The sequence below is a fragment of the Heterodontus francisci genome, chromosome 12 (assembly GCF_036365525.1).
Source record: "Heterodontus francisci isolate sHetFra1 chromosome 12, sHetFra1.hap1, whole genome shotgun sequence".
Classification (NCBI taxonomy): Eukaryota; Metazoa; Chordata; class Chondrichthyes; order Heterodontiformes; family Heterodontidae; genus Heterodontus; species Heterodontus francisci.
The window spans coordinates 74,945,403-74,969,434 of NC_090382.1; the positions used below are offsets into that span (position 1 = coordinate 74,945,403).

General features: G+C 42.2%; 1 protein-coding gene across 2 annotated transcripts in view; it reads left to right on the top strand.

The window, feature by feature from the left end:
* The first annotated feature begins 7,455 nt into the window (after positions 1-7,455).
* The window catches only part of LOC137375628 (BTB/POZ domain-containing protein KCTD16-like), a 295,931-nt gene continuing 279,354 nt past the window's right edge, over positions 7,456-24,032 (top strand). Inside the window, exon 1 of one of the 2 annotated variants that reach the window (XM_068043013.1) lies at positions 7,456-8,591. In XM_068043013.1, coding sequence (XP_067899114.1) covers positions 7,763-8,591 — 829 coding nt within the window. In that variant the 5' untranslated portion in view covers positions 7,456-7,762. The remainder of the gene's footprint in view (positions 8,592-24,032) is intronic. The other variant, XM_068043012.1, reaches the window with a different exon arrangement.

Here is a 24,032-nt window from a genome sequence, read left to right on the forward strand (position 1 = left end):
TACCACAGAAATATGTACAGATAGTAAAAGTTATTGATAAAATTGCCAAAAACTTATTGAAAATCTTATTGAGTTTCTTATCTCGAGTTTCCACCAATCTGAATGCCTACTGTTGGAAGTAAGGTTTGTAACATAATATAGACAATAAGCAGCCAGCACCAATTTCACATAGTCCCTGTGACTACATCCGTATTCATGCACAGCGCCCACTGGACCCCAGGCATGTCTGTTTTTGGGTGCAATCCAATTCTTAGGCTAATAGGTTTTGCAACAACAAACTTTAACTTATATAAATAGTATGAGTAAAGGGTGAAACATTTCAATCTCCTACGCAGTGGCTGCTGATTGGAATATCATGGATGTTTCATCTGGGAAAATCCATGCATTAACATTAATAGGAGGAAAGCTATGGATAATGCACCCACAATTTTCTAATAAGCTGCTGTTGCAGCTGAGGGCCTACTGGTGATATAGAGCCTTGGAAAGTTACACCCATGTTTAACCCTGCAATGATAACCAGTCATGCCTGCTTCCTGCATAATGCTTTTGCAGAGGCTCGGACCAAATTGTCTAAATGCAACTTCTCAGTGCATATATCAGGGGTTGTGGTGTGGTGATGTGGTGATAGCCCATCATATTGTGATAGAGTTCTCATTTGTAGAAATATTTAATTTTTAGCCATGCTTGATTGCAGTTTACATTTCTAGAATGAGCTCAGGTACATACAGCATTTTGAAATTATGGTTTTTGGTGTCTTTTTTGTTCATCAAGGTGTGAGATGGCATGCTGGAGATAAAGAAGTGTTTCAGCTTGGACACCCAATATCCAAAGTGACTGCTCCCAAGTCAGGTATAGTAAAGGCAGATGCAGAATAAAGCTCAGCAAATACAACAACTTATATTTATATAGCACCTATAAAGTAAATAAACATCCCAAGGTGCTTCAGAAGAGCATTATAAAATAAAATATGACACCGAGCCACATAAGACCTATTAGGTCAGATGACCAAAAGCTTGGTCAAAGAGGTAGGTTTTAATGAGCATCTTAAAGGAGGAGAGTGAGGTGGAGAAGCATAGGGAGGGAATTTCAGAGCTTAGGGCCAAGGCAACTAAAGGAATAGCCAGCAATCCATGATTAAAATCGGGGATGCTTAAGAGGCTGGAATTAGATTAGCACAGATATCTTGGAGAGTTGTAGAACTGGAGGTTACAGAAATCAGAAGGGGCAAGGCCATGGACAGATTTGAAAACAACAATGAGAGTTTTAAAATCAAGATGTTGCTTGACCAGGAGTCAGTATAGATTAGCGAGCACAGGGGTGATAGGGGAAGGGGACTTGATGCAAGATAAGCCACAGACAGCAGAGTTTTGGATGACCTCAAGCTTATGGAGGGTAGAATGTGGGAACCTTAACTTAGTCTCTGGACACCAGTCCCACAGTTTATTTCTACCAACCACACTTACTCTCTAAGAGAGATTGCTAATTTATAAACATTTACATTGTGGATTGATAACTACTAGACACTGGATTGCGATTGCCCAAATACATTTCACTTAGGCCACTTACAAATGGCAGACAGAAACTTTGGCTTTAATCAACTTTTTGCCCTGTATCACAGCATAAAAATAAAGCATGCAAGAACAGTGTTTCCAACCAATGTAACATTTGCTCTTATTATCACAGGATGGCTTATGTCATAATGAAAATTGTGTATCCCCTTCCTGTCTGGATCTAGATTTGAATTCAATTAACACTAATGACATTTTCTGATGACAAGAAGTTGGGAATATTTTAGGCCACTGTGACTATTTCTTCACTGAATGATCTGTCAAAGAGTTACATTTTAATATGATTTTATACACATGTATTCCACATACATTTTTAAAAACTGAAATTTGACAAACCAATGGGACTAAAGGCAGACAAGTCGCCTGGACTTGATGGCCTGCTTCCAAGGGTTTTAAAGGAAGTGGCTGCAGAGATAGTGGAGGCATTGGTCGAAATATTCCAGAATTCACTGGATTCCGGGAGGGTCCCAGCGGATTGGAAAACCGCTAATGTGACACCTCTATTCAAGAAGGGAGGGAGACAAAAAGCAGGAAACTATAGGCCAGTCAGCCTAACATCGGTCATTGGGAAAATGCTCGAGTCCATTATTAAGGAAGAAATAACAGGACATTTAGAAAAGCTAAACACAATCGAACAGAGTCAACATGGTTTTGTGAAAGGGAAATCATGTTTGACAAATTTGTTAGGGTTCTTTGAGGATATAACAAGCAGAGCTGATAAAGGGGAACTGGTAGATGCAGTGTATTTAGAATTCCAGAAGGCATTCGATAAGGTACCACATAAAAGATTATTGCACAAGCTAGCAGCTCACGGTTTTGGGGGTAATGTATTGGCATGGAGTGAGGATTGGTTGCTTCACTGAAGACAGAGAGTCGGGACTAATGGGTCTTTTTCAGGTTGGAAAGATACAACTAATGGAGTGCCACAAGGATCAGTCCTAGGGCCTCAATCATTTACTGTCTACATTAATGACTTGGAGGAGGGGGCAGAGTGTAATAAATTTGCTGACGATACAAAAATAGGTGGGAGGACATGTTGTGATGAGGACATAAGGAATCTGCAAGGGGATATAGATAGGTTGAGTGAGTGGGCAAAAACTTGGCAGTTGGAGTTTAATGTAGGAAAGTGTGAGGTCATGCACTTTGGGAGGAAGAATCAAAAGGCAGACAATTATTTAAATAGAAAGAGATTTCAACAATTGCAGCATAGAGTGATCTGGGTGTTCTTGTGCATGAAACACAAAAAGTTAGCATGCAGGTGCAGCAAGTAATTAAGAAGGCAAATGGAATTTTGGCCTTTATTGCCAGGGGGTTGGAGTTTAAAAATAGGGAAGTCTTGTTACAACTGTACAGGGTGTTGGTAAGGCCACATCTGGAGCACTTTGTACAGTTTTGGTCCCCGTATTTAAGAAAGGACATATTGGCATTGGAGGCAGTTCAAAAGAGATTCAGTAGGCTGATTCCTGGGATGAAGGGGCTGAACAGGTTAGGCCTTTATTCATTGTAGTTTAGAAGAATGAGGGGTGATCTTACTGAAACGTACAAGATTCTGAGGGGGCTTAACAGGTTGGATGTTGAGAAGATGTTTCCACTAGTGGGGGAATCTCAAACTAGGGGACATAGTTACAGAATAAGGGGACACTCATTTAAAATGAGATGCGAAGGAAATTCTTCTCTCAGAGGGTAGTGAACGTCTGGAGTTCTCTACCCAAGAGAGTTGTGGAGGCTAGATCACTGAAAGTATTTAAAGAGGAGGTAGATAGATTTTTGAAATATCAAGAAGTTGAGGGCTGTGAGGAGCTGGCACAAAAGAGGAGTTGAGGTCTGGGGTAGATCAACCATGATCTTATGGAATTGCGGGGCAGGCTTGAGGGGCCGAATGGCCTACTCCTACTTCTTGTGTTCTTGTGAGATGAAAGGTGGCCAAATGAGAATGATCTAGGCACTGAAGTTGTTTTCTTAAAGACTGAAGATAATACATAAATTGTTATTCTGTCTCAGTAATCAATAACACTGCAGGAGGTTCCTGGTCCTGGGTGCTCAGCAGGGATTATCTTCCTTCCTGAGGTCTGATAAAGGGTCACTGACCTGAAACGTTAACTCTACTTCTATCTCCACAGATGCTGCTAGAACTGCTGAGTATTTCCAGCATTTCTTGTTTTTATTTCAGATTTCCAGCATCTGCAGTATTTTGCTTTTATTATCTTCCTTCCCATCTGGTACTGAACACAGGGGGATAAAATACAGAAACGTACACTAACACTTGGATTTTTTTAAAATAGAAAGCTGCAAGGCAGGCTCTCACTCAGACTAAGATGTTAGAAGCAATCTTGGTTAAGACAAGTAATCTGACCCACTGATGGAGGGTGCATAGTAGAATTGTTATTTTCTATTGTGTTATGACCAGGTGTGGAAGGGATCTCAGGCTCCCTTGTCACTTCTTCTCTGGTTTGACTGCAACAGGGTTTATTCTTTTAACCCAGTGATTTTAGCTTACCACCTCAGTGAGCCCTTGCTCACTGTTCCTCAAGTATAATTACAAATGAACCAATCAGACAGGGTTTCTTGAGTTTAAACAAGAAAGATGTAAGTTTATTAACCTTATCACTCTAAACTAGTTAAAATTACTAAAATACGTGACGCATCCACACTCACATTCATACAAAAGGCACACACAAAATAGATACAGAGGGGAAAAAAAGAGTTGGGAGGTTGAAGTAAAGTCCATACTAAATGCAATTTATATACTGGGTTGAAATGTCCTTTGTTGAAGTTAAAGTCTTGAAGTCCTCACTGCACCATGTGCACAATTCAGGCTTGCTTCTCTGGTTCTGGTAGACCGAAGAGAGGCTTTATCCATCTTCTTGGTTGTTGTCTGTAAGGTTCTATCGTCTTGAGGCTTAGTAGCTGCCACCAAGGTTTTCTTGGGACTTTGTTGGAGAGAGACACAGAGAGATACTTTCTTCTTGGAGTTAAGTTACAGTTTCCTTTCTTTCAAAGGCGCAATTCACAGCTCAGTGTTACACCAGCAGGTATGTCATGTGACCACCTCTTTGTTTGAAAGCAGAAGTTTCTGGAAGGTTTTTGAAATTCAAAGTTCTTCATACATACTTGGTCGGGAGGTTGGGGGGGGGGGGGGGTGGTGCGGACAGGGTTTGGCTCTTTCAAAGTCAAAGGGTGTCAATAGCTTTTGATCACCACTATTGACAAAATCCATTCTATGTATTGGAATCAGAGCACACCCCTATTGTTCTTGCTAGACTAGGTAATTATCTCTGTCTCCCAGCTGACCTTTGTCTTCTCATATGCGAATGGTGTGTGACCATCTTTAGCTGTTCTGTTCTTTTTTCAAAAGTTATTTGTAATGTCCAATAAAATGTCTCAAGCAGAGCTCCATACGATAAAATTAATATTTTCCATTTGGCATGCGTGATTTCCGTCACAATTGATTGTGTTGAGTTCAATCATAACTGTTGTTCTGCATGCTCAATTTCTACCTGAGATATAAAACAGCTTAGTTATTCATTCTGGCCTCATTTCTCTGTACCTACCCCACATGGACTGCAGGGGTCAAAAAGGCAGCACACCACAACCTTCTCAAGGGCAATTAGGTTTGGGCAATAAATGCTGGCCTAGCCAACGATGCCCGCATCCCAGGAACAAATAAAAAGAAGTGTAAATTGGCCCACTACCTACTGAAAAGCTGGAAAAGCACATATGAAAGCATATGCAAAAGTATTATATCAAGTTCACACATCAAGAGGGACACATTGCTACACCCCTTACATAGACATTGGACCATGAGTTGACTTGGACATAAGGACATGAAATCTGCTAATGGGGGTGACTGCTGCTAATGAACCTAAGAAAATATCTATGGAAAACCCATATTTGGAACTGCAGCATTAAAAGTTGTGATGAGGTTTGTGAAATTAATCAAGGGTACGGATAGACAAATAAGTTGTGGATGCAGTTTAATGTAGAAAACTGGAAGTAATATATTTGGAACTAAGATCAGTGAAAGGAAATATAGCTTATACGGTAAGATTTTAAATGGTGTAAAGGAGCAGAGATACCTTGATGTTCAAATGCACAAGTCAGTATTGATGGCAACAAAGCACACTAGGTTATGAAAAGGGCAAAACGTATCCATAAAAATAGACCTAGGGTTTTAAGCCTGTTTTGTTGGTGTTCTGTCAGAAATGACACAATCAGGGCTGGAAATGTGCTTGGCAAAATTCTGTACAGTACACAACCACTATTGATATCTTCAAAGCATGCTACTCCTTTGTGATGTGCAAAAGCCCTTATAAGTCCAAAGCTTTACTGCTTATAAACCACAGGGTGTGGGATGGAGGTGAAGCGATAAGACTTTACCTCTAGGTTGTGACCAGTTTGTGGCAGTTTGTTACACAATCATAGCTTCTGAACCACATTGCTTATATATTTATTGTAAAACTATGAAATTTTAAAAAAACAATGAAAATGCTGGATATGGATAGCAGGTCCAAGACCACAAGGAAAGGAAAGGTAGGGCGACATTTAAAGTGACCATTAGCAAGCACTAAACCGAACTTTTCTCCACACAGATGCTGATGAAATTTCAACATTTTTGTTTTTATTCCAATTTTCAGTATTTGTTTCAATATTTTGCTTTTAATTCAGTATTTGTGTTTTTTGACCTCTCCTGTAACATCATCTGTGATATTATAAACAACTTAATCCTGAAATAGTTTTCTCCTGATATCGCAAACAGCCTCATATGGTTTCAGTGTCTATTTCCACAGAGCAATTTTACAATATAGGAAATGGCACCCATGAAGAATGATTACTGGTTTTGATGCACGAACTGAAAGGGATATGAATCTTGACTACCCTTTTACGCAATTAAATCAACCACAATAACCATCATTTATGAATGGACTATTTTGTGTATGGCATAGTTTGTTTCTATGGGAAGAAAATACCAATCTTTTTTCATATGTAATGATGCTATTTTTAGCGCACGCCATGTGGGATTACCAGTGGGTGTGTGTGTTAGGCGCTGTTTGAAGAATTTTCGGATCCCACTGTATATTACTGGCATTCTGATATTTCACCCAGCTTTGTTATCACACTATCAATTACATTTGAGTTTACTGGTGCTAATACTGGTTAGTATGACCACATATACCACCACTGGTCTAAACTTTTACTTCAATCATTATATACCAGATGGAAAATAGATTTCGCCTTTTCTAACATTTCTGTCTCTGAATTGTAGGCGTCCACTGCCACTTCAGATTTGGCTGCGCGACTTTATGCATTGCTGGTTCATTTTACCTGCACTCTGCCAGATTTATCTAATTATTTATTCCACAATCCTAAAATACTCATCGCCTCTCCATAAATTTAATCCTCGGCAAGCCCAAGGCACAGAAAGAGATGAATTGACGAAGAGGAGACTGGAGCTTCAGGTTTTACAGTGGGGATACTGTACACTCGGTTTCCTAATGACTAATGTTCCATGACAACTTTGTGTCTATGATTGACCCTCGGGGGACAATTATTTCCCGTCTCGCAGGTTTCCGTGAAAGCTAGAGAGACGGGGACGTGAAAAAACCGAACTGGACAGGCGGAGTCTAACTGCGGAGTCTGGAACTCGCCCAGAGCGCCGCTCACTATTGGCGAGAAGCGAAGCGAGAGAGCCGCCCGGGGATAGGGAGCTGGCTTTTATTTTGCTTGTGAACCTGATTCATCCCGAGTCTCCAAGTTGGAGAAGTAGATCTCGACAGGAGGCGGTGTGTGATCTTGGGGAGATGATGTAAGAGGCGCTTGCCAGCTGCTTTCTCTCTCTCTCTCTCTCGGAGATGTGACACGGGCAGCTTGGAGCAGAGAACCCAGCAGCGGCGGCGACCAGGAACAGCCCCCGGGGGGAACAAGCCGCGCTCCGGCCAGCAAGTGACACCCCAGCCGGGAACACAGCCAGCAGGACCACAAGAGCCCCCCTGGCCGGGGATCTCGCCTGCTCCTTGGAAGCAGTGGAGGGCGAGGAAAGCCGGGACTCGCCTCCTGCCCGGGACCAGGCTGGCGCTGGCGGTGCCATTGGGGGGGAGGCTACTCGCCTTGTCCGCCGCCCGGGGACCAGGCTGGACACGGCCTCGCCACTCACCTCGCCGCTCAACTGGTCAGAAGTTGGCTCCGGCCGCTCGGCCATGGCGTTGAATGCGAACTGCAGGGCAGCTCCCCCGGCAGCCCAGGACAGCAGCGGGCCGCTGCCCGAAGTGGTGGAGCTGAATGTGGGCGGCCAGGTGTACTTCACCCGCCTCTCCACCCTGAGCAGCCTCCCGAACTCACTCCTCGGCAGGATGTTCGGCCACAAGATCAACTCGGGCGGCCCGGAGGTGGCCCGGGACAACCGCGGACGCTTCTTCATCGACAGGGACGGCTTCTTGTTCCGTTACATCCTGGATTACCTGCGGGACCGGGCGGTGGTTCTGCCCGAGCTCTTCCCAGAGAAGATGCGCCTCCGGCGGGAGGCGGAGTTCTTCCAGCTGCCCGAGCTGGTTCGGATGTTGAGCCCGGACGAGGGGCAGAGCCCCGGCCTCGATGAGCCCTCACACAGCGACCTGGACGAGTTGTCCCAGGGCAGCGACCTCCCCCGGGCTGGCAGCCAGGCATCTGAGCGCAGGGCCGGCTTCATCACTCTGGGTTACCGGGGCTCGTGTGTCCTGGGGCGGGACAGCATGCAGGGGGATGCCCGGCTCTTCCGCCGGGTCCCCCGGATCCTCGCGTGTGGCCGCATCGGCCTCCTCAAGGAAGTCTTTGGAGACAATGTGAACGAGAGCAGGGACCCAGACCGGACCCCGGACAGGTACACGTCCCGCTTCTACCTCCGCTACCGGCAACTCGAGAGAGCTTTCGACACACTGGCCGAAGCAGGCTTCACTCTCCTGGGCAGCAATTCATCTCTCACCGGCTCAGTATGTGGCCAGGCTATTGACGACAGGGCATGGAGCAGCTACACCGAATATCTCTTCTACCGTGAGTACAGCCGGATTGCATTCCTGTTTGTACTCAGTTTTCACACCTTCCAAACTGTTTCAATCCTCAACCAACTTGATCCAGTCCATACCACCTTCCAACCCATTCCAGTCTGCACCCAACACCTTCCAGTCTACACCCACCATCCTGCACCCAGCACCTTCCAGTCTACACCCACCATCCTACACCCACCATCCTACACCCAACCCATTCCAGTCTACACCCACCATCCTACACCCAGCACCTTCCAGTCTACATCCACTATCCTACATCCAGCACATTCCAGTCTACACCCACCATCCAACACCCAACCCATTCCAGTCTACACCCACCATCCTACACCCAGCACCTTCCAGTCTATACCCACCATCCTACACCCAACACCTTCCAGTCTACACCCACCATCCTACACCCAACACCTTCCAGTCTACACCCACCATCCTACACCCAGCACCTTCCATCCTACACCCACCATCCTACACCCAACCCATTCCAGTCTACACCCACCATCCTACACCCAACCCATTCCAGTCTACACCCACCATCCTACACCCAACCCATTCCAGTCTACACCCACCATCCAACACTCAACTCATTCCAATCCACATCCAACACATCCTCATCCACACCCAACACATTCAGTCTATACCCACCACATTAACTTTACACACAGCATCCATCTTCTACCAAACTGAGTGTAGACCCAGCATTCGTCTCCCGGTACATTCAGTCCACAAGCAGCATTCAACAGTCAGTTTGCATCACGGAACCAACACCGGGCATTATTGCATTCGCGGCACCGACTGTGCACTGAAGCCCCTGGGACAGGGACGGAGAGGGAGCACAATCTCTGCAACCCCCAAAATGCTCTAAATAATCTTCGACCCTGAACAGGACAAATTTCGCTGTCACGTGGACAGCAGGTAAGAGTTACACACGAAACCTGGACAGGATTAGAATTGTGTCCTACTTTGCATATATACATAGCCGCGTTTCTATATTGATTCCCCTGGGGAAGGGGCTCAATCCGCCACAGAATCTGTGTAAGGAGAATAATTTGCAGCAGTTGCAGAGTAGGGCGGCGTTGGTAAAGAGATGCAGTAATGTATAAATTAGTCAGAAGTGAAGTATAGTTATAACAGTTCTGTCCCCTTCAATAAGGAGCACCTCAGTTTCGCTCTCCTCGGCTCAGTGTGTGCACCGACTCCTGTACAGAGACTGACTGCAACAGCAGCACATGTAGCAAGAGCCACTGTAATACTAAGAACTTCTGAAGCTGCATTATAGCGTATAATTCTGACCATTGCACCGTGCTTGCCCCACTCTCTGAGGGTGGGAGCAGAGAGTTAGTTGGTAATTTATAACTGGGCTCGAAAGCAAGCAGCTCCAGCCAGGACCTGCCAACATTAAGCTTTCATCCAGTTTTTCTTAAATCGTCTCCTTGTCCTGTCTCAGATGCTGCCCATGTCTGGGGATGAAAGTCAGAGCCCGAATCGGTTTAATGCCTCTGGCCAATAGCAGGAGGCAGTAACGAGCTGTATTATCTGCGGACAAGGTTTTACCAGGGTCGATGCAACATTCCCCAAGGACCTGCAGAACCCGAATGACAGGATCTGATTGTATTTCTTTGGAAAACAGTTTGATGTTACGTTATAATTATTGGGGTTATGGGGTATGCAACTTACTGGGAAGCAAGCACGGTGGGGGCGATTGGAGCAGTGCTCTCACTTCAATCTACTTGTAAAGTTGCAACTTTAAATGTAAGCGGCATCGCCGCAGCGTGAGAAAATCAGCGGTCGCAGGGTCCTAGTGCTATCAGATCCCATGGAACGGGTTAGAGCAGGAACAAAATACGCCTTTTTGTAGGTTTGTGACAATGCACCGTTATGTAGTTACGGTGACGCTGAATCATACTATAGTGCTGCACCTGACACCCCTCACAATGACACTGGTAAGCATTTCCTTATTCATGTTTACTATAGAGGCAGTCAAATATCCTTAATTAGTATATTCTTGAAACGGAACAACGTTTATCCAAAGCAGTAGCAGTTCACAAATACAATAACGGTCCTAAATACCCTGCAATGAAGGAAGGTAGCGAATGACAGGTCCTAGCTGATATTAGCAGTAAGTATTTGGGGGGGGGGGGGGGGGTGACGGGGGTGTAGTGATTTAGCAATTTAACTAGTTTATAAAGTCAGGCGCACACAGTCAGTGTTTAATATGTGATACATTTGGTCTTCATTACTGTATTCTGATTATGCAGTGTTGATGATCCAAGCCATAAATTGTAGGAAGCTTTTAAGTTTTATGACTGAGGACTTACCAGTGGGGCATTGAAGCTTCTGACCCCTGAAATCAACTGTATTATGAGGTGACATTACCACAATCACAATGCCACCCGGAGCAACAATTTGATACAACAGTGGAGGAGTAGGACTAAAGCACTGCCATTGCTGAATACAGGACTGTAAATGCCTGTTTTTTCCTAACAGTGACAGGCTGCAATAAGGACAATCTAATACTGTTTTCCTCTATGCTACAAAATTGCTCTACAATGAGTGCTACCACCTGACGTTAGTTTCTATATATGGCCTCTCTCTATCCGAATTCCCCCACAACACCATGGCCTGACTCTATTCTTTGAGCACATCAAATGCAGTGATTGGCTTGAGTTTCTTTGTTCCTAATGCTGTACATTAAATTATTATTGCCTTATGGACATGGCAAATGTTCTGTTCATCTACTTTATATTATGGTAAATCTGTAAAGCACATTTTTATGTTATTTATTTATTTAGAGATACAGCACTGAAACAGGCCCTTCGGCCCACTGAGTCTGTGCTGACCAACAACCACCCATTTATACTAACCCTACAGTAATCCCATATTCCCTACCTACACTAGGGGCAATTTATAATGGCCAATTTACCTATCACCTGCAAGTCTTTTGGCTGTCGGAGGAAACCGGAGTACCCAGCGAAAACCAACGCAGACACAGGGAGAACTTGCAAACTCCACACAGGCAGTACCCAGAATTGAACCCGGGTCCGTGGAGCTGTGAGGCTGCAGTGCTAACCACTGTGCCGCCAAGTAGAACAGGCCAACGAAACGACTAAAGCTCACAAGATCGGGGGGAAAGAAGCCTAATCTCTACAATTAAGCAAACAATGATGACAGTAGTTTGCATCGTAGTATCACTGTAAGCTTAGTAACCAATGATCATATTCATTCATTGGGAGATGGTGGCATTGTAATTGTGGTAATATGACTGTAGCTAGTAGTCTAGAAGTCCAGGTTAATGCTCTAGGGACATGGGCTCAAATTCCTCTGTGGCAGCTGATGGAATTTAAATTCAATTAATTAAAAAAAAATCTGGCATTAAAAGCCATTCTTAGTAATGCATTGATTGATTGTCATTAAAAACCCATCTAGTTCACTAATGTTCTTTAGGGAAGAAAACTTGCTGTCCTTACCTGGTCTGGCCTACATGTGACTCTGGACCCACAATAAGGTGGTTGACCCTTAACTGTCCTCTGAGCAAGCCACTCAGCTCAAGGGCAATTAGGGATGGACAACAAATGCCTACATCCCATGAAAGAATAAAAAAAAATTTCAAAAATTGTTAGTCAAACCAGTATTTGAATCTGTTTTGATTTAATTATGCAAGATAAAATTACTACCTTGTGCACTGTTGATAGAACTAAACTTATTATTTAAATTATCTAAAAAATGATGATCCAAGCTGTCAAATTTGAAGGCTTGTTAACTGTTCCAAGAGTGACTTTATTGTTTTGTGTCATGTAGGGAGGCATTTACTTTAGACTCTGATACTAAGGGCTAGATCTACTCTTGACTTTACCTCACTAGTTTGATATGCCAGTAGTGCAGTATGGCTTTGACTGTTCCAGCTGCTATTTGACTAGTACCTTCCTTTCACACTGAACAGTTGTGTATGAAGTCATCTGTTAAGCAAGAAGTCAATTAATTCACTTTGCAAACCCCACTTTGAAAATCAGGAGTCCAGAATGGGAGACATGCTGGATAATCAGAAAGAAATCGAGGTAACCATTAGGTTAATCATCTTCAATTTAATCATGGAGCTCATTTTGCTGTGCAATGCAAAATGATTGGGGGAGTAGTCACTCTCTGGCTCTGCCTGAATCAGCACTTAGCTCTAGTGATGGTTGTGTTTTAAATAAGATAGACAGTGGCCTGGGTTTTGCAGTAATAATGATGTGTCAATGTTATTAGTCCTCTGAAACTGATTTTATACTTCTCCACAGGGTGTGCTGTTGAAGCACCCCCCAACCCCACCCCACCGACTGCAGGTGAGTAGAAGTTACTGAACTGATGAAAACTTGCCCTTTTATGTTATTAGTCTCGCTGTAAAAATACTTGAAAAAGTTACACGTTGTATGAGGTGTAACTGGGTTTTGAACAGCGTACTAAGTTCATAATTACTGCTGAACAGCCTCACTGCCCCTGGAACACTAATTTTATATTTGTGGAATGTCAAGTTTCTCCATTATGATAAAATTCACATATTTAAAATAATTTTTTTTTAAAGACTGATATTTCAGCTTCTTCCATAATCCCATATATATGTCCTGACCATTTATTTTGTTATCTGTAAAATTGTTATAAGTGAAATTGTTTTACTTAAATAAAGACAAGAAATGCTGGAAATACTCAGCAGGTCTGGCAATATCTGTGGAGAGAGAAGCAGAGTTAATGTTTCAGGTCAGTGACCTTTCTTCAGAACTGATAAATATTAGAAATGTAAAAGGTTTTAAGCAAGTAAAGCAGGGGTGGAGCAAGAGATAACAAAAGAGAGGGTGTTGATAGGACAAGGTCACAGAGAATAACTGACCAGAAGGTCATGGAACAAAGGCAAATGGTTTGTTAATGGTGTGCTGAAAGACAAAGCGTTAGTCCAGAGAGGGTGTGAATAGACTGTAAAGCACAAAGCACTCCAAGCACTAACATTAATTTTTTTTTTTAAAACAGAAACAGTGGCACAGTAGAAACAAACTAAACACACTGAAAAACCTAAAATAAAATAACCAAATAAAAAAGAGGAAAAAAAAAGGTAATTAAACATAAAAAGGTGGGCGGGGGCCGTCGTGCTCTGAAATGATTGAATTCAATGTTCAGTCCGGCAAGCTGTAGCTTGCCTAATCGATAAATGAGATGCTGTTCCTCGAGCTTGTGTTGATGTTCACTGTAACACTTCAGCAATCCCAGGACAGAGATGTGAGCATGAGAGCAGGTGAGGTGTTGAAATGGTCAGCAACTGGAAGCTCGGGGTCATGCTTACGGACTGAGCGGAGGTGTTCTGCAAAGCGGTCACCCAATCTGCGTTTGGTCTCCCCAATGTAGAGGAGACCACATTGTGAGCAGCGAGTACAGTATACTAAATTGGAAGAAGTACAAGCAAATCGCTGCTTCACCTGAAAGGAGTGTTTGGGGCCTTGGAGAGTGAGGAGAGAGGAGGTAAATGGGCAGGTATTACACCTCCTGCGATTGCTCGAGGAACAGCATCTTATTTACCAATTAGGCACGCTACAGCTTGCCGGACTGAACATTGAATTCAATAATTTCAGAGCATGACGGGCCCCCTCTTTTTATGTTTAATTATTTTTTCTTTTTTTCTTTTTTATTTGGTTATTTTATTTAAGGTTTTTTAGTGTGTTTCTACTGTGCCTACCCACTGTTTCTGTCTTTTACATTTATTTTCAATGTTGTGCTTGGAGTGCTTTGTGCTTTACAGTCTATTCACACCCTCTCTGTACCGTTTGCCTTTGTTCCATGACCTTCTGGTCAGTTATTCTCTGTGACCCTCTGTCCTAGCAACACCTCTTTTGTTATCTCTCGCCCCACCCGCTGCTTTACTTACCTAAAATCTTTTCCATTTCTAATATTTGTCAGTTCTGAAGAAGGGTCGTTGACCTGAAATGTTAACTCTGCTTCTCTCTCCACAGATGCTGCCAGACCTGCTGAGTATTTCCAGCATTTCTTGTTTTTATTTCAGATTTCTTGCATCTGCAGTATTTTGCTTTTATTTTGGTGCATTTTACTTCCTGGTTTGCTGTCTGTGAGAATACTTCAATGTGATTGACTGCTTACCCTGCTTACTGACATCACTGTTACTGGATGCCTGGAGATCCTTTTGACTTGACGCCAGGTTGAAACTGACATTGAGGAAGGGGAAATCCATGCCTTAGAGATTGTTGCATTTTTCTTTGAGGCCAGCAGTGAATGCCGTTACTTTGTTGCTGACTGTGAAATCCGGGCCATTAGTTTCCACCATATGGAGATGGAAATTGGGGATTAATACATGAGTTCAGGACTGGCGTAATGAATTTATTTGATGTGGTATCTAGTGGACCCATGGGGAAGTGTGAAAACTTGGGTGGGTTACATTGACTGTAGCCCGGGAGCAGAGTATCTTTGTCTTCCCTGCCAGGCATGGTGAGCAGTGTGGGTGTGATCCACACTAGAGCATTGTGTGGTATAAAACTTGTTTATTTTGCTGCTCAGTATAACATACAGTGCTATTATTTTGTTACTCCGTGACCTCATTATTCACTGGATAACGGTCTATTCTACATCTTCCAGAATGAATGTCCTGGAAGAGTTAAATGTCCCACTCTTTAATGACTTGCCTTTTTTTTTCCTGCTCAGCCTTCGAGATGATCCTGAGGATCTTAATGGAGTCAATACAAGCCGAACATTTTTAAATTGTGAATGATTTCAAAAATTACCCTAAGATAGATTTTGTAGGGGAAGGTCTGACTAATGTGTATCAGGGCTTTGTATTAGTATGATATAGGAAGCTACTCACATTTGATTTTAAAAATAATTGACATTATTCATAAGCATAAACTTAAAATTGTATGTCACTGTGTCTTGAGCTTTTTTTTGCTGTATTCTATTACTATTTAGGTTAGTATAAAGTACAGTATTGCAGTTTTATTGTTCAGTGACCTGTTAATGCACTGTAATCAATGATCTGTTCTCATACCATATTCCAGAATAGGGTACAGTAAGGTACCATTTATTATTTCCAATGTTAAACAACATACTTCAATTTGTTTTTCAGTGGGATCTTTTATTTATTTTCACACTCTTTTAAAAGAATAACGCTGACACACCATTACATGCGTAATATCTTTTATTTTCAATGAGTGAACACTACTTTCAGTTCACAGACAAATGATAATTCCCTTGTGTGTTTAACAAAAACATCAGTTCACCTGAATGAATTTTACCATTTAAAGGTTCACTATCAGCTGTAGACGGAAGAGGGTGCACTGGCACAGCTCATGACATGAAAGTATGATTGCATCATGATTTGCTGTTTCAAAGTATAAATATTGGCTATAAGCTGACCCAAAATCCTAATGCAATCACATTTGTACCCTGCAATGTGTAACTAATAAGTGCTAAAATACCTCAACAGCTGCAACTAAATCTGACAAAAATATTGCCAGCATAGGGCAACATCTCTTTAATAATCCTAAACCAAGCACTTCTTTCCTGAAAATATTGCAACTGGCTTTGTTCCTGGATAATTCTATGTATGCAAGTTGAAAATCCTAGAATAAAGAAACTATCTCACCAGCAATAATACATTATGGATCTTATGCAGAGTTTTCATTTACTAGAAACGGGCACAAAATATTTTACATTAAGTGAATGACAATTTTCTACAGTTTATCAGCAGGACCATAATTTTCCTTCCAGTGATACTATGCATGTTATGGTGTCTACAAAATCTGCTGCTCCGTAGAAGCCCACTGCTCCATGCATCGAAGATCTTTCTTAATGTTGCTGAGATCCTTGCAAACCCTAAGTGTTGTTTGTTTATTTCCTCTCACCATGTGGGTTAACACTTGCTTCAAAAAGGCAGTGGGCCTTTTATTTGACTAACTGCAGTTCTTGTAAAAATGGTGCTCCCATGATGGTGTTAAATAGGGAATTCCAGGAAATTGAAACCGTGACAATGAAGGAATGGTGATGTATATTCAAGTCAGGGTGGTACATGACTTAGGGGAGAACTTGAAAGTAATGGTGTTCCGATTATATTGCTGCTCTTGTCCTTGGTACAAGTAACCTACAGAGAGAAAAATCATTAGGCAAGTCATTTTGCAACCAATCTATTATGTTGTTTAGCAGTCAGTAACCTACCAGAACCTCAGGAGGTCTGGAAACAGACTTTGTAGCTTTAGCATTCATGAGTTAGGAAGAGCTGTGATGCATGTAATTCTTTGTGAAAGATATGTATTTCGCTCCTCCTAACCTGAAAATACTGAAGCTAATTGAAAAGCTTTTATTGTTGCCCAGCTGAGATCAGCTAACTCAATTGTTACGACCAGGTGAGAAAGGTGTCTAGGGGTCTTTCTCAGCCTTCACTTGGTCTTATTGTAACAGGGTTTAATTTTAAACACACTGTGTTTTGAATTCCCCTTTGGTGAATCCTTGTTCACCGCTTTCCAATTATAAGACAAAGAAATGAGCACAAACAGGCCACCTTAGGTTTAAAGAAGAAAAGTGAAATTTATTAAAACTTAAACTCTAATTCGGTTAACGCCTATGGATACATTCCACGCCCCACACAAGCATGCATACGCAATATGCACATGCAAATAGAGACAGAAAAGAGCAGAAGAAAAAAATAAAGCAGAGAGGTTTGAGGCAATATCAGAAGAGTTTTTTGTTACTATGCTTCGAGCTCACTGTAGTCCTTTTGTAAGTAATTCTTACTTTTCTTTGGGGCCCAGTGTTGTTCTTAAACCCTGTTCACTGTAGGTGACTTTTCTCTCTTGGGGTTCATGTGTCTTCAATGAGTCTTCAGTTCCGTAAGAAAGAGATAGGAGCAGACAGGGAGAGAGAGGTTCTCAGTCCAGGAGCAAAGAGCTTTCTGTGTTTAAAAACTCTCTGGCAAGTTCAAATTCAAAAAAAATCTCCAACAGCCAGTTAGTCATGTGACTAAACTGGTCTGACCACATCTGCTTGTGTATTTGGCCATCCCAGCAGTTAACCTGAAATGCTAGCCTCTCCACCTTCAATGTCTGGTAATCAAAAGTCCATTGTGGATTAAATTGGAGCAGGGAGTGGCCCCTTTGTCCTTTCCAAGCACTGTCTGTTACTATGTAAATGCCTTTCCAGTCAAGGGTCTGTTTTTTTTTAAACAAGTTCTGTCTTTACTCCAGTAACAGTTTAAAAATCAATGTTCATGTGACAAAAGTAATGTCTCATTCTTGGCAGGTGGGGGCCTGCATGACACACTACACACCAGAAGTGGAACATGGGATCTTCCTAGTATGCATAGCTTAGTAGTGGTCATGAAATGCAAAAGGACAGTTCAAGAGACATTTCCTGTTCATTTTCCCCTCTCTCTTTTTGAATAATTATATGTCTGAAAGTGGCTGTGATGCTTGTTGCAGATGTTTACTCACCATTAGGTCCCACTTGATAAACTCTAATTAACAAAATGAAAGAGAAGGGCACTGGATTAATAAAGCCTAAAAATTCTATGTCACCATTTACTTTGTAAATGTCAAGTTACTAGTTACATAAAAACTGGAATTTATTTAGTTATCCATACATTTTGGCACACACAAATGTGTTAGAATAATTACCTGATCCTTTATTTGGAAAAATTAAACAAAATACACATTTAAAATAAAATCTGAAGTTAAAGCCCACAATTATGTACGGTTTAAGCAAAATATACCGATTAGTATTATAGTCTTCAAGTAAATAGCGTTTGGAACTCAATCACAGAGTGAATGACAATGCGAATACCATGATTCATACATAACTGTTCTTTGCACTGTGCTGTTGTGGCACAGCTCGTAAAGATATTTTTCAATAAATGACAATGTTTTTGCATTCTAGTGTTTTGATTTAAGTTCACTATTTAAATGCACGCTGATATAATTATAATAACCACAGGGATGTAAAAGTGGGAGGAAAATAACCTGTACTACTTTCATCTATTTTTTTCAATTGGTTAGTTACAAGTAGTACTGGTAGATGCTTGAGATTATGTTGTTCATTGTCTCAATCAATGGCAGTCTCAATTAATGGGTGGGAATCAAAGTTTCCCGATCCAATCTGGAGTCAGACAGGGCTGTCCTCTCTCCCCTGTCCTGTTTGTTTGCTCTTTTGAACCTTTTGATGAGTCCATTAGGAAGGATGCGGGCAGAAGAGGGGTGACAATCCCAGGCAGCGGAGGCACTCGGGCAACAACCTCCCTGTACATGGACGATGTCGCCGTCTCCTGCTCGGATCTGCTGTCCGTTCGTAGACTGATGAGCATCTGCGACCAGTTCAAACTGGTCTTGGGAGCCAAAGTCAACCACGGCAAGAGTGAAGCCATGTTCTTTGGGAACTGGGCCGACTGATCCTTTGTCCCCTTCACCGTCAGGTCAGACTACCTGAAGGTGCTGGGGATATGGTTCGGAAGGGCTGGGACGTGCGACAAAACCTGGAAGGAGCGAGTAGCCAGGGTACACCATAAACTGAGCATGTGGGAGCAGCGATCTCCATTGTGGGTAAGAACCTGGTCATCAGGCGCGAGGCGCTCACGTTGTTGCTGTATGTGGCGCAGGTCTGGCCCATACCCCACTCCTGCGCCGTGGCGGTCACCCGAGCCATTTTCCGCTTTATCTGGAGATCCAAAATGGACTGGGTCCGGAGGGGCACGATGTTCAAACCTCTGGATAAGGGCGGGAAAAATGTACCCAACGTCACCCTCATCCTGATGACTACCTTCGTGTGTGGCTGCATCAAGCTGAGGTGTGCTACGTGCTGAGGTTCTATCTGTCCCCAGTGTTGTGAAGGATGGATCTGACCACATTGCTGTGGAATGCTCCATCCAGTTGGACCGTGCAGTACCACCTATCCTTCATGGGAAAGTTTCTGCAGGAAAACACCTTTGACCACCAATCCATCAGGCAGTGGTCTGCACGGAATGTCCTCAAGGCCCTACGGGAAAAGGAGATGGTGGATCCTGTCGGATGGTTCCCTGAACAAACTGCCAAAGTCATTTGGCAGAATGCTTCATCACCAGAACTTTCAAACAAGCACCAAGACGTAGCTTGGCTGGTGGTGAGAAGGGCCTTCCCTGTCAGATCTTTCCTGCATGCCCGGAGTCTCGCCCCCTCCAAACACTGCCCTCCAGGTGGCTGCGGTGGGGAAGAGACTGTTGCCCACCTCCTTCTGGAATGTGTCTTTGCAAAGCAGGCATGGAAAGAGATGCAGTGTTTTTTGTCGAGGTTCATCCCAAGCACCTCTGTAACACAGGAGTCTGTGCTCTATGGGCTGTTTCCAGGGACGCACACTGAGATAAACATCAACTGCTGCTGGAGGACCGTCAATTCGGTGAAAGACGCTCTTTGGTCTGCCCGAAATTTGCTGGTCTTTCAGCGCAAAGAGTTGTCCATGACTGAGTGTTGCAGACTGGCACATTCCAAGGTCCAGGACTGCGTGCTGAGGGACGCACTAAAGCTTGGGGCAGCCGCAGCAAAGGCTCAGTGGGGAAAGACCACTGTGTAAGGTCCTCCCACCAAAGTGAATTGAGCGGCTGGACCCTTGGGAAACCCCTCGGGCTGTCTGCACCAAATATGGGTTTGTTGTAAAATGTACATGGCAGGTAAAATGGAATGGAAGGGTTGGGAGGCAACTCATTCCTGTATTGAAGAAAACTGATTTCCTTTGCACTTTTTGGAATGTCAACTTGGTGGTGTTTTGAACTGTTTTGTAATGTTTTCTTTTCCAGATTTTTATGAATAAAGTGTATTTTGGAAGAAAAAAGTTGCCCCTTGTCCTCTCAGCTGAGGATATGGTGTGATGAGACTAACACGCTTAAGGGGAAAAGTAATAATTTTCTTTAAGAAGAAAAAGCTATGCAGGAATCTGAGGCACCAAATACACTGATATGTCATCGAAGTCATAGAGTCATACAACACTGAAACAGGCCCTTCGGTCCACTGAGTCTGTGACGACCATCAACCACCCATCTATACTAATCCTACATTAATCCCATGTTTCCTACCACATCCCCACTGTCTCTCAATTCTCCTACCACCTACCTACACTAGGGGCAATTTACAATGGCCAAATTACCGATCAACCTCCAAGTCTTTGGTATGTGTATATTTGGTATATGTATTTGCATATTTTAAAAAGATTAATTAGATTGCTACTTCATAAACTTCACAAATTCTTCTCCTGTGATTAGGCTGTCAATTGTCACTTGGCCACAGAAACCCACATACATCAGAGCAATATAACTCAAAAACTGCAATCTTTTTACATCAACTGCTGTTGCTGGCAGTTAAATCTCTCTGTGCCAGTGGGAGGATCGAAATCCATTTAAAGAAGAAACAAAACAAAGCAAAAGAAAATATTGTTAATGTGAGTCTCTTTTACATCTTCCTTACCTCAGTGAGATCCAGGTCCAGAATGCAGCTGGAAATGTAAATCAAAATGTCCAACAACTGATATAGGTGAAGGGAATAACTTTGCAGCCTTAATCCAATTCTAGATTTCATTCTCATAGTTTCAAGACGATCAAAAGCTCTTGATTAGATTACAGATGAGTATTTTTTTCTGTTTTTCCATCATTATGTGCTACACTATTATGTAATATTGCTGTTAATCCACTTACTTCCCTGGGTCAGGGCGAAGATTCAAGTGGAATTTGTGTTTTGGAAGTCTTACCTGTAGTTACTTTCCCAAATGATTAAATAAGTTGGGAAAAGTCCATAATGGTGCAGTTGTATATGGCCTTTGTAAGCATTGAGCTGGATGGACTGAATGACATTTTCTTCTACCACATTTTCATATTTTTCTCATTGTTAGTAGCTATCACTTAGTAAGGAAATCATAGGTGATGACAAGTGTATTAGGTTTCACTATAAGTGATTGTACTAAATTCTTTCAAATTGATGTTTTTTGAGGTGGAAGTCTCAGTTCTGTGCACTACATTATTTGCAATCATATCTCTATACTGTGACACCACTACATTAACCCTGTGTCTTTGGTCATTGTAAGCAACTTTCTGGAGTTGTAACTCTTCCTTTTTTAAAATGTGTTTTTGTTTGTTTTCTGAACAATTTTAAAGAAGCAACATGGCATAACTTGGCTGCAATGACTAAAACCACAGTGCGCACTATTTAAGGAAAAATTATTATAATAATTTAAAGTTTAATATTAACAAATCATCTTATTATGTTAGCCAGTAGAGTCCCATATTCATAATTCATCTTGTTGCTCAGGCTTGGTTCTGTAGTTGAATGCAGATGTACATACTTAATGATTCATTTGTTGATTGGGTAGTTGGCATGTAGTGACTGAAAAATGTAATTCAAATATCTAGTCGGTTAAGTGTAATGTCACATTGTAATGCACAAGATGCTGAATGGACACTTCACTGTAACTGGAAATAAATTTATGATGATTTATTGTAGCTTATTGTCAAACACTGTAGAGAATATCCATCCTCCTTTGTTAAACTAGGAGCTCATCAACGTCCTTGTTTCCTAAATCTAAGGTATCTGCTTGCCTACTTGCATTGTGTCTTCCATCTTCCTCGCTCCACACACTCATCCTGAACTCCCTTCAGAATCCTTCCAAAAACTCAACTGCTTCTCCTCTTTCTCCCACCTTTTTCAGCTGATTTCCTCTTTGAAATCCACCACTTACTTTCTCAACTACCTCCAATGTAGGCTTTATCTAATTTTTTCATCTCAGCCAACATTTTCTGACATTGCCAATCTCGCTTCATCTTCGGGCTCTGTTCTCATGCCTTTGAAGACTGCTTCCATTAGTTTCTCCTTTAAAAGTCCATGCTTTCTTACCTTGCAAGCTTATCTTAAAACTACTTTTTCCTCCAAAGTTTTTGGTAGCACTGTTGTCGCTCAACTAAATGTACACTTCCCTTGCTACTCTTTGTTCAAGTCCCTCCAATCAACTTCTGACCAGGTCACAGACTAAGAATGTCCTGATCAAAGTCAGCAGTTGCAACCTGCATGACTGCAGCCATGGCTGATGGTCTCAACTATTTTGCTGCTTTCAACACTGTTGCCCGCTCCATTCTCTTCTGTGCTGTCTGTGGCACTACTCACTCACGGTTCCACTCCAACCTGTCTCAATGCAGACGCTACATCTCCTCAGCTTCTTCCCCTGCCCACATAGTCATCTCCTGTGTCTCTGGGTTCCATCCTTGGTACCCTCCTTTTAGTTATCTACAGGTTGCTGCTTTTCAGCATCTACTAGCACAGCTAACTTCCACATGTATGCAGATAAAATCCAACGCGCATCTTCCTTTCACCAATATTGCCTCTAGGGTTGTCACTATATCACTCAATGCCTGTTTGACATAAAGTGTTGGATGAATCAAAAAGTTGTAGAGCTGCATGTTGACAAAACTGAAGCTATCTACCAGCTTCTTGCTTTGATACCCACCAACCACCCTGCTCTGGCTGAATTTAGTGATACACAACTTTGACATTCAGTTTGACCTGAGCTAAACTTTCAACCACACATCTGGTGTGACATTTAAGATTGCTTTCTTCCACCTTTCGAACATTGTCAGCTGCTCCATTTTTGAAACTCTGAACCACCTGTCTCATAATTGTGTTCTGTAATATCCTTGCTGGACTTCTACCTCCATTCTTTATGACCTTCAGCTATTCAGAGCTCTGAAGCACAAGTCTTCACCCACACATATTCTTGTGGTATCATCATCCTTATCCTTCACAAATTTCATTATTTCTCACTGCCCCAGCAAATTGATACTTTGTTTCCTTTTCTCATTGCAGATCCCACCATGGTCTGATCTCAACATATTGGGGAATTTTCTCCATTCATACATCCCAGTTTTCTATTCTTCAACTCTGGATTACTGCCTGTTCCTAGTCCTTCCACTTTAGTTTTTTTTTAGTTTTAGTTTTACAATTGAAGGCTGAACTTTAAGCTATTACACCAAGCTTTCTAAAATTCTCTTTCAAATCCATTCTATTTTGCAGTTTCTCTTTGCCTTTGAATGCCTCCTATTTATTCATTTATGGCTTCAAATCTCCAATCCAAATTCTTTCATCTCCTGCTCAGTATCCATCCCTCCTTTGTAAAGTGCCATGAGATGTCCTTTTCCTATGAGTACCATATATTACAAATTTTTGTTTTTTAAATATTAGGTGAAGCAATTTTACATTTTAGGACTATTTCCAGGAAGTTACTTTTTGACAATATCTACAGCAAAAAAAGTTCATTACAATTAATATTTCTCATCAATAATGCAACAAAACAATGAGGAATAGAAAAATGGCAATATTCAGCTATTCTAAAATTCCACTGGAGAAATAATGGAAGGGAACTTCACTTAAACTGGTTGATAACAGAAGTCTCATTATATTTGGAAGCAATT